Below are 11,504 nucleotides of genomic sequence, written 5' to 3' on the forward strand. Positions count from 1 at the left end.
ATACACTGCAGCACACAGTTTAAGCAGTTTACAGAAAATCCAACGAGGACGTCAAAACTGTAAACGTGGAGAAATAACTGAAAATTAAAAATGTAAAGCTTTTGAACTGCGATTCCAGTTTCCTGTGAACGCTGCATTTAGGCACACTCAGAAACCCTCTTTTATACCCTGACTTACATAGTGTAAAGTTTGAATTTGGGACACAAAAACTGACTTACTATTGAAGCACATAAGCGAGTGTGTGTACGTGTATGTATGATGTAAAACAAAAGGCGTGCACCAGTCAATCATTGGACAATTTTAATTCAAAGAAACTTTTATACAATTTTAGCATGTTAATTTAATAAATATGGTTTACTTTCATTTGTGCAACAGTTTACAGTAATTATGATCCAACAGGCTACAAGCAAATCCACTTAACAATGTAAATGACTTCAATAACCCCTGCACTGTTAAAAGTAAAATGAATATTTACATTGGTAAAACTACAAAAATTACACGCTTTCCTTGTGAGTGGCTCAGACATCTGTCTATGAGAAGGCCATCGGGTTTCTCAAAATATTTAAGAAAAAGAAAACGATTGGGACAGAGGAAGCTAATCTTAGTAGCTTTGCGTACCGACAACAATGCTCTTACTTTTCAGCACGACTACCCGGCCGCCTCTCACCACTGTAAAGATTCTAGTAAGACAATGTCAGCAGTGAACTCAAAGCTTCTCACAGTTCTACTGGAAGTCAATCTACACCGAGGCGCAGAGAGGTTCCCTGATGAGGTCTGCTGCCCACTACACGTAAGGCATTTTTTGATTCTCTTGGTTTGCTGCAGAAATGTGGTCAAATTTGAGTGGGCTCCGACCGATTTCTTCTAATTAGATTCAAGTACTGACGAACCTGAGAAAACCAAGAGAATAAATCACAATTATACAGCCATTCATATCACAGGATAATCACTTCAATGTTATATATATTTAAGTTTCTTAAAAATATCATTCATTATCACCATTACTCAGTAACATTCACCACGAGTGGAAAGGTTAAATTATACAGATAATTTTGCATGTTTTCACCAAACCAGCTACTGTTACTTTACACCTGGTCACTCTTTTTGAATTGTAGCTCCTACTTTAAAAGGTGGAAAGTTAATTTATAGGGATGTTTCCTTAGCTCAATATGGCTAAACAATCACAGTCAAAGACAGATTTCTTTCATTTACTGCAGGAGCTTTTTTTTAACCATGCAGAAAAACTGTGACACATTGTTTAAATTGCACTTGTTTTCCTTATATTAAGACATCTTAGGGAATAAAGGGGTAGTTAAACTTCTTTACACTGACAGGAAGAAGAGTGTCACTCATCCAGCCCACTTAAAATCAAAGTGGGCTGTATGTGGCCTGCGATGTAAATTGATGTAAAATGTAAATTGATGTAAATCCCTGCTCTTGAATATCTGGTATCAGTCCCTGACACAGCTCGATTATCAAGCCACGCAAAAACAAGGTGCACTGACTGATTCTTGTAAGATATTAAAAATAAATTTAAAACAGCATTCTGAGTGGCTGGAGTAATGGGGGATGTGTCAGATAAAACAAGCAAAAACTCTGAATTCTTTCCAGTCCATATACGGCATCCTGTAGCACTCATACTGTATGCCACAGACAGCAACGTACCCATATGTGCAGAAGTGTTTTCTAGCCATCCAATATGACTTGAATCTCAGATAGTCTGGAACAGCTGGGAGTCCCCATCCTCTGTGCTCTCTGGTACAACTCAGAATCCCCGAAGTAACGAGCACGATACAGTAAGCCTTCCTCTGAAAGTACAAGAAGAGAATTTGTCAGTACAATTCACATTAACTGGTTCAAAATCAGGCAGAACTTAAGTGTTAAACATAGAATAAAATATGGATTTAGGCTCCTGGTTTGAAGTGTGAAGCCAACTCCCAACAGCCAGCAGGGGGAGCTTTCCTCCAGGTCTGGTTCTGCTCTGTCATCCCAGTAAATACTTTTCTGACGACTTGATTACCTCAATTGCTAGGCTAAAATCTAACCGAATAAATCCTGAAGTTCATTTTGTAAACTATGATCCCATTCGGAGTTAAAAAAAGATAATACAGGGTCGTATAGTGTCCTTGGTTTCACACGGGACGCACTCGGTTTCCAAACACCAAGGCAGCAATAACAGCTCAACCCAAGGCTGCAAAACAGGAATCCTCCGACCTCCAGGTGACGTCATGGTGGCTACATCTATTTTTTATACTGGTGTTAAATTGCTCAGTTGGACGTTGTTTTAAAGAACTTGGGATGTTAACCAAACAAGCTCAAGCACTACAAGGTGACATAAAATATTCAATGAAGAAAAGAAAATGAAATGTAAACAATAAGAGTTAATCTTTAAAGCCAAATTTGAAGAAAAAAAAAGAATAATTCCACCCTAAAAATGTGAAAATCTTCCAGTTTTCTTCTTGTTTCGCATCAGATCTTGAATCAAATAATTACTTCAAATATTTAAACTCCGGCAATGTAAAACTCAATAATAATCATAGCTAATGCTGTAAACTCACTCTGCTGCTTCTCCTTCCAACAGTTGTTTCTTAGATTGGAGATGTAGTCTTCTTCTACACTTCTCTCCACAGTCTTCAGCATATTTCCAGAATATTCCTCATTGAAACGTTCTCCCACATAAAAAGGCACCTTCAGGCTTGATGTATGCCTTTTGTGGATATGTCCTGCTGACCTGGTATAGAAACATGTATAACTGAGGGTGTGACAGATGTTCAGACACTTTTGCACAACCTCATTAACCAATGCACCACTTACGGGCGGTAGCTAAGGCTGTATGGAGGCTGGGTGACCATCATCTGACTGAGAGCTGAAACAATGATGAGGATTAAGATGGGCATCAGCTGGACAAACAGAGCCAGACCTCCCTGTGAAGAGAGGAAAAAACAAAAATGGACTGATTAGTTTTTAACCACAGATCAGACACTAAATCAGGTGGTGTAAATATCAAGTGTATTGAAGGTCTTACAAGGTTTAAGCTTGTACTCACATCTCTCTGTTGTTCTCGTCTTTCTTGCCTATTATGGTGTGCAAAGTGCATTCTTCCATTTCTGTAAACATGTACGTTACCTGCAAAATTTGAACACATCATGATTATGAAACTGCGCCTCTTGGATATGTAAAATTCAGTCCAAAGCATAATCAAACTTTCTGCCTAATCACTTATGGCATTCTCATGCTCAACCACAGAGAAGGATGTTCTATTATTTTTAACAACTAGTCCAAGGAATCATGTTATTTGGTGAAACCGGTCTGGTGTTCATGACATCATCTCTCCTAATTATACTGCAACACAACTTGAGCAACAATTACAGAGAAAGTCAGAGAAAGCATCTCTTCAGCAATCAACTACCACATAACTAAACATTACAGAGGAGCCGACCACATTTATGGAGAAGTGATGAATCAGTAGCGGTAGCTTGTTGGCAGTGTGCGGGCAGTTACGGAAGCCCGCTACCTGCAGAAAGTGTCTGTTGACAGATGAGGGCAGTGTGAAAAATATGTGGTACAACCGGTCTGGGGGCTACTCTTGCTTGTGCTCTTCTTGGTCTGTAAGCAAGCTGAAGTAATAACACACAAAGAGCTGATGTGAATCCAAGTGTCCACTGGAGCTGCTGTTTGTGCATTTCGTGCTGTGCTTTGTGGCCTTTGATGGCTTTTTTGCAATTCCCATTCCTCATGAATGCTGCTGTCTCCCCCTTCCTTGTTACAGCCCACTCAACACAGCGTCATCGACATCAAGCACAGTGCAGTTGGGATTTTGGAGAACTAAACATGAACACGTTTGTCCTGGTTTTTAAAAAAAAAAAAAAAAAAAAAACCCTCCCAGGAGGGTCTCTGAAGGCAAAAACCTCCCCAAACTCCAAACTCTTCATATGCTAAATGATAAAGCAGCAGTGCTATAAAGATGTACCCAGGTCCGTTTGTGCCGGTGTCAGCCTGCATTTTCTTGTTGTGGAGGATGAAAATGATGCATGGTCAACAAATGCGTAGATTCACACAATAAGCTGGTTTGCAGGTTCCTCCTTCACTGCCTCCATACAGACACTTTGGTGGTAAGGACAGACAATGGTGAAGGCGAAACGATCCTCGATGATTACCAAGAGTTTTTCAAACCTTTCAACTCAACTCATTTCTAACACATGTAAGCATCTAAAACCAGCTGAATATGCTGGCTTTCAGTCTGGAGTGATTATCTTTCTGCATTTAGAAAGGTAATCTGGGAAGCTGCTTTGTAAAACTGCCAGATATGAGGGAAGATTACATATTATGGTTATGTAATAACCACTAGCTGACTCTCGTGTTGTGCAGAATTTCTAAGATCCCTTGCTTGCTTTGATAAGAGTGTATCAAAACACGCCAAACATCTTTACTGGGATGTTATTATTCCTTTGAGCTCTACTTACTTGTTGGAAAGCCTCCACCAAAGAACATGTTAAAGAGGTCCTCGGGTGAGATATCTGCTTCAAACTCATGATGGTGTCTGTGTCTGCTCGGGTGCGTTCTCTCCTCGCCATACTGGTCGTACTGCCTTCGTTTCTCAGCGTTACTCAGAACAGCATATGCATTACCAATAGCTGCAAGACACACAGAAGACCACCACCGTTATGCACTTTCTGAATCTTTGTGTCCATGTCTTTCCCGTAAATAACTTTTAATTTACCTTTAAATGCTTCTGTGGCTCCTGGTGCGTGATTTTTATCTGGGTGAAATTTCAGAGCGAGCTTTCTGTAAGCCTTTTTAAGGTCCTCCTCAGAGGCAGTCTTTTCCACTCCTAGGATTTGATAGTAATCTTTACAGCTCTTAATCCTGCAGGAAAAAAATGATACAGCAGAGATTGTTAGCAGACTACACATGATAAATAAAATAAAACACTATAAACACAATATGTAGTTAGAGCTACAGAGATGTGACTCTGAGTCTTACACTATGTGGATTTTATGATGCTTATATTTTTAATTTCCGCAAATAATAAAAAATATATATATATATATTTACAACATTCACATCCCCAGTTTGAGCTCTCTCTCTCTTCAGATCTAACTACTTTAACTTTACATGAACCATCATTTCTACCTGCTTTGCCATCTTTAGGGACCGATATTGACACCGGTGCAACTACTGACATTGCTTATGGGTCCGATACTTTTATCACTTCTCTTATTGATTCTAGATCAATTTTCTGTAGAGGGGGGAAACAGATTTGCACATCACTTGGGTGTGTAGAAGACGTCTGTTTGACGTCACTGTTTTGCAAACAAACATGTCAGCATTGATAAAAGGAACTAATAAGTCTGGAGCAATGTGATATAGATGGATTAGATAATGTGGTCATCACATCCCAGTAGTAATGATATCTTGTCATCCTAAACCTAAACCTGTTGACCTATTGGTCAACTAAATCTGCTGGACTGAGTGATGTGTGAAATACAGTCACTGCACACTTTATGAGGGCCACCTTGCTGAATGGGATGTCTTTTTGCCTTCAGAGGTGCCTTAATTCTTTTACGGCATGGGTATTGGAAAACATTCCTCATGATTTTGTTCCATATTTACATGACAATATCAAAGTTGCTGCAGATCTGCTGGCTGTACATCCATGATGTGACTCTCCCGTTTCTCCGCATCCCAAAAGTGCTCTATCGGATAGAGAGCTGGCGATCATTTGAGTACAGTGAACTCACTGTGAGACTACTTTGAGATGATGTGAGCTTTGTGGTCTGAGGTCATAAAAGCATGGGCATGGTTAGCAACAACACTCAGGCAGGGTGTGGCATTTAAAGGATGCTCAATTGGTTCGAAGGAGGCCAGAGCATGCCATGAAAATATCCCCCACAATGAAGAGCCTGAACTGTTGATACAAGGCAGGTTAAATCCATGCAGTTTATGCCAAATTTTGACCCTAGCATCCAAATGCTGAGATTCATCACACCAAACAGCATTTTTACCAATTTTCTTCTGGCCAATTTTGGTGAGACTGTGTGAATCTTGGCCTCAGTTTGCTGTTCTTAGCTGACAGGAGTGACACCTAAATGGTGTCGGTTCGATGCGTTCTGCCTATAGAAATGCTCTTCAGCATACCTTGATTTTAATGAGAGGTTATTTGAGTTACTGCTGGAAGAAGTCTAGCCAATCTCAATCACACTCAAGCTCAGTGGATCGGCAGTTTCTGAAATACTGAGACCAGCCTGCCTGGCACCTAAAACCACTCCACATTCAAAGTCCCTTGAACCACACGTCTTCCCTATTCTCCTGCTCAGGTTGCACTTAAAGGGGTCGTCTTGGACATGTCTACATAACTAAATGCACTAGGTTGCTGCCATGTCATTGGCTGTTGAGATCCTTGCATTTGCCAGCAAGTGTACCTAATAAACTGGTCAGGTAGCGTATATTCACTATAATCACACTGACTTTTTGATAAACGTCAAGTGATATCGACGTCAGCCAGCTCTACCAGCATTTTCACTGCAACAAAGGGAGCACATAGACGCGAACTGACTTTTTAACGGCCTCCAGCTGCTCGGCTGTGTAGGACTTTCCCGAGTCCGCCGTCGCTTGTGCGGACACTTCGGGCTCCTCTCTGCCGCCGCGGTGTCTCATAGCGGGTCCTTCTCCGTTCACATGACTGCCGTTCTCCTCCGGAGGCTTTCCATTCTGCGCTAAAGACTCCAGTAAGTCTGTGAAAAGACAGAGGAGACATTATCGACGGTTGCCACCTGAGTTCACGTTTCCTATGTCGTTAATCCTACCACGGTTAGCTACTTGTTAGCATCCCAGCTGCTACGAAGACCACTCTATAAGGGATAAAACTGCGAATACCGACTAATCGTCCACTATGTTGAAGAAACCAAACGTATTAGAGAAACGCGACTCTAGGCTGAAAAACTACAAATACCAGTGTCGGCTAGCAGCTGGTGTAACGTTAATGCTAGCATTAGCTGCTTCGGTTTCACAGCGACGGCCTAGCACCCATGATTTAAAAAACCCCCAATCACTTCCCAAACAGGCATTTATTCGACGTACTTTTGGCTTGCTCTGTCGGAAACAGGCGTTGTGCCTTCTCCAGGAACTTTCTGGCTTTATCCGGCTGGTTGTTACTGACTGCATTTAGGGCTATTTTAATGCACCGCTCCGCTTCGTCCTTGTTTGAGTCCATCGCGACACAGCGGAAATGTTTACTTGCCCTGGGACGCAGGGGGATGTCGACAGCAAGCTTATCTGTCCGGTAAATAAGACGTCAGAGGAGTTTCTTTGAACCTCCAGCATGTGCTTCATGAACACCCGGTAAAGTCTTTTGCCGTGTACACCTTATATATTACAATGCGCTAATCCTCCTGCAGGACCCTCAGCCATAGTAGCAAGTTTTTCAAAAGTAGAAAATGGCCTTGGTAGCTGCACGCAGCAAGTCAGTTATATTTGTCAAACGTGACCTTTTGCGTTACTTGAGGAAAACTTATCCGCGGTTTCTAGCGAATGGCACTATTGTAACCGAACAGGGGAACCCACCATCAAAGAAGCGATGGAGGAAAGGTAAGGAGAAGAAACCACCCTCATGGACTGATGATGTGTCGTGGGAGGAGAGGCTGGCAGATGTGGTCACCCCTCTGTGGAGGCTGAGTTATGATAAGCAGCTTGAGCTCAAGCAACAGAATCAGGAGAAGATCCTGTCCGAGCTCTCTGGGCATCTTTCTGGCGACTCACCTGTCAGGGATAAACTCAGCTTTCCTGTGCTGCCTGTTCTGCCCTCACCAGTGAGAGATGGCTACCGCAACAAGTCCACATTTTCAGTCAACAGAGGAGTGGATGGCAATCCGAAGACGGTTGGATTTTACGTGGGCACAGGCAGGAAGGGGAACATCGTCTGTGTCAGCGGAGACCACCTGCTCAACATGCCACAGAAGCACAAACTGGTGGCCAGGTGCTACCAAGACTTCATCCGCCTGTCCTCACTGGAGCCCTGCCTGCTGTTCCACACCGGGGGTCACTGGAGAGAGATCACAGTGAGGACCAATAAAGAGGGCTGCACCATGGCCATCGTGTACTTTCACCCACAGAGCCTCACCCCAGCAGAAGTGGCCGTCCATAAGGCGGAATTGGTGGATTACTTCACGCAGGGTCCTGGATCGGTCTGTCAGCTGGACTCGCTGTACTTCCAGGAGAGCAGCATGACTCGGTGCACCCATGAGCAATCTCCCTACCAGCTTCTGTATGGTCAGCCACACATATATGAGGAGGTAACCTCACAGAGATTTCATAATCCCTTGTCCAGCTGCACAGACACTGTTCAAGTGCTTGCTCTCATGAATAATTTCATGTATATTTTAATTCAGATTCACTGCCAAAATAGGAAACAAAAATAGGTAAATGTGCACATTTAAACACTTAAATTTAAATAAAGTGTTTGAAATCTGTTATTCTTTTATTCTCTTGGCTATATAATGTCTTAACACGATCCATTCCCACACAAAAGAATCGGAGAATATTGGAAAAACATTACTGAAAGCTGGTGTCAGTTGCCTCATGCAGAGCTGCACATCATTCAGTACTTGTTTGTGCATGTTTCAGTAAGTCGCTGCACATATTTTCCTAGCAAAATATGAAGAAATTAGGGTTGGCTCGAGACTTTTGCACAGTAATGTATCTAAGGACATGTAAATGAGGCATGTAAGAGCATTATTTGTAATAGCAAAGTTATCATAGCAAGGCAATAGGGAGAAGCAGAAGGGAAGAAGTAATATTTTTGAGGTTAAGAATAGGCCATGTAGGAAATTCAGCTTATTTACAGCTGTGGAAGTACTGGGAAAACCCCCCACAAGATACATCACGGAAGCAGTGGAACATGTATGACTAAAATGTAAGTCGGCCATTCCCAAAGCCAAGAGTACTGTGTCTCATTAAACACCAGAAAATCCAGAGGAGCCCATCAAGCCCTGAATCTTCGCCCAAATTAATACAAGAGAAAGAGATGTATTTCCTTGAAAACTTTATTAAATAACATAAACAACACAGACTGTTGTCTATAAATTCCTAATGTTACGCAGTCAGACACAAGGTGTTAAGGCCAGTGTGTGACCCGACTGCTACTGGAAGACAGAAATGTCAATTCAAGAGCTGTTAACTTTAGGTCAGAGTAATGACTAATATCACAACTTAACCACCTAATATTACCAGTTTTGTTTCACTTTTTATATAAATAAGTATATTTTCATACATTTGTAATGAACTTAGTATATTAAAACTGAGTTTCTGTTATTACTGTGGCCCACCTGCAGTATCTTCGTGGCCCACCAGGGGGAACTGTCTCTTTAAAAAAGACAGGAGTCATTATTCAAACTTAGCAATGAAATATAAAACTGTGTGTTTTTGTGTGTACAGCCATTGCTCCCTTTCATTGCATCCCTTGCAGGCTTGCATTTTGGAGTCTTGTACCACTACTCTAGCCAAGCAGGTGGCAGTAATACACCTTCATGTTGGTTGTCAGTTGCCATAAAACAATAACATTAGCTTTACTTATAAAATCATCCTTATAAACATTGAATTTATGTAGGCAATAGAGAAGAGTGGGTAGCTACTGTTTAATATGTTTTTACCTTATGATTGTTTTTTTCATTGCTCCTCTGTCATCTTGTGATTCTCAGATACTGGACTTCAAGTTCCGCATCTCGGCCGACGCCTTTTTCCAGGTGAACCAGGCAGCTGCTGAAGTCCTCTATGCCACAGTGAGAGACCTTTGTGTCCCAAACACTGAGGAGGATGGAGGGCAAACAAAAGCCGGCAGCACTCTTCTAGATGTGTGCTGTGGGACGGGTGCCATGGGAATCACTATTTCTCCCAGAGTGGACAAAATTATCGGTATAGAGCTCATAGAACAGGCAGTGGAAGACGCTAAACACAACGCAGCTCTCAATAATGTGTTAAACTGTGAGTTTATCTCTGGGAAGGCAGAAGCTGTGCTTCCTGGCCTTATATCTCAGTTGAGCTTCGCAGGCAGATGCCTTACAGTCGTGGTAAATCCTGCTCGAGCCGGCCTCCACCACAGGGTTGTCCGGGCTTTGCGAAACCAACCGGCTATCCGCAGGCTGGTCTACGTTTCTTGCAAACCAGACGGAGAAGCTATGAGGAACTTCAAGGAACTTTGCTGTGATCCTAACTCACAGAAGAAACTCACAGGAGAAGCATTTTCACCAACTCTGGCTGTGCCCGTTGACATGTTCCCACATACCCCTCATTGTGAAGTGGTGATACTTTTCGAGAGGTAGCAAATAGTTTTTGTTCAAAGGTTGGCCTTAACCCTGAAAGCTTGTAAGTAGAGGAATAATGATGTACTGTATTTTAGATGATAAAATAAATCGTTGCGCATCCTATACTCATGTTTGACCCACGTGTTCTCAATTGTTTGCTTTCAGGACTCTGTGCTACCAGTGCAACAAGTTACTGTTTAGATTATTAATCAGCTAACGTGCCATTGTTTTGGAGTAATTATTGGTTTATAAAATATTAGAAAGATGAATATCCAACAGTCAGTCCCCAGATATATTCACGTTAAATACTGAAAACTAAAAAATTGAAAAATCCTAATTTTAATGGTGATCGACATTGTTGATTTCACATTATCAGACTAAGCAGACCTAGAGTGATATAAAACACCTCTAAATACAGCACTGGGGGGTTTATTACTCTTCTCTGACAGATTGTGCTTTACCAAAGTCCTTATAGGAGGAGGTCTTGCAGCTCTCCTGACAGGCGTCTGGGCCCTTTTATTATCACTGTTCTTATAGACAAAAGACCACCTTCTGTTGCGTGTTTCCATTTGCAGCCTAACAGCCATACTCACATCAGAAGCTGAACTTTTGCTTCAAGAAACAACCAAATATTTACTTGTTCTGTTCCTAGTTGGTGTCCAGCTCAATATAGACCAAAACACACACACATAATCTCAATTGATACTGTGCCATGTTACAAATATTGGTATCAATTGGACATCAAGTACAGAACATGCAGTGCCAGTATTGCCAATATCAGTACTGATACTTTGAAACTATAAAAGCATCAGTATCACTGATACTATTTAATGTAGGGGAGAGCAATGTGTCTTCATCATGATGAATCATCAATTTGCACATTCTTATGCATTTTAATGACAGTAAATCACTATGATTTGTTTTTAAACTTTCCAAAATAATTAATCAATGCAGCAAAGTACACTTTCCAGGTTTTCATGTATTTTGAAACTGCTTTTTGTAGACCTCAAATGCAAATGTCCATGTCTTTGAAGCACTTTGAATCAACTTCTGTTAACGTGTGCTACAGCCTATAAAGTAGATGTGATAATGAGCACAAAAAGGTTCAGACATTTTTCATAGTGCATGTTTGAGGTCCCCCCCCCCCCTTTTTATATATTAAAAAAGCTCCAGGCCTCAAGGGCCGGTGTCCTGCAGGTTTTAGAT

General features: G+C 41.6%; 2 protein-coding genes across 3 annotated transcripts; one reads left to right on the plus strand and one right to left on the minus strand.

Moving 5' to 3' along the window:
- Window positions 1–286: 286 nt before the first annotated feature.
- On the minus strand, window positions 287–7,228 carry dnajb12a (DnaJ heat shock protein family (Hsp40) member B12a). 2 transcript variants are annotated; one of them, XM_005744782.2, is made up of 9 exons: window positions 7,081–7,228; window positions 6,557–6,734; window positions 4,721–4,866; window positions 4,464–4,634; window positions 3,047–3,126; window positions 2,815–2,924; window positions 2,559–2,731; window positions 1,666–1,808; window positions 287–890 (listed from the first exon to the last, which is right to left on the minus strand). In XM_005744782.2, exons 1-8 carry the CDS (start codon window positions 7,211–7,213, stop codon window positions 1,687–1,689), a joined length of 1,113 nt encoding a protein of 370 aa, XP_005744839.1. In that variant the 5' UTR covers window positions 7,214–7,228; the 3' UTR covers window positions 287–890; window positions 1,666–1,686. The 2 variants fall into 2 exon arrangements, with proteins under 2 accessions (XP_005744839.1, XP_005744841.1); XM_005744784.1 differs by lacking the exon at window positions 7,081–7,228 and adding an exon at window positions 6,807–7,074.
- A 200-nt stretch (window positions 7,229–7,428) lies between these two features.
- On the plus strand, window positions 7,429–10,415 carry trmt2b (tRNA methyltransferase 2 homolog B). The gene is made up of 2 exons (XM_005744835.2): window positions 7,429–8,291; window positions 9,696–10,415. The coding sequence occupies exons 1-2, from the start codon at window positions 7,437–7,439 to the stop codon at window positions 10,314–10,316; spliced, it is 1,476 nt and encodes a 491-aa protein (XP_005744892.1). The 5' UTR covers window positions 7,429–7,436; the 3' UTR covers window positions 10,317–10,415.
- The last annotated feature ends 1,089 nt before the right edge of the window (window positions 10,416–11,504 follow it).

The sequence above is a fragment of the Pundamilia nyererei genome, unplaced genomic scaffold (assembly GCF_000239375.1).
Source record: "Pundamilia nyererei isolate P.nyererei 1_Seehausen unplaced genomic scaffold, PunNye1.0 scaffold00149, whole genome shotgun sequence".
Taxonomy (NCBI): Eukaryota; Metazoa; Chordata; class Actinopteri; order Cichliformes; family Cichlidae; genus Pundamilia; species Pundamilia nyererei.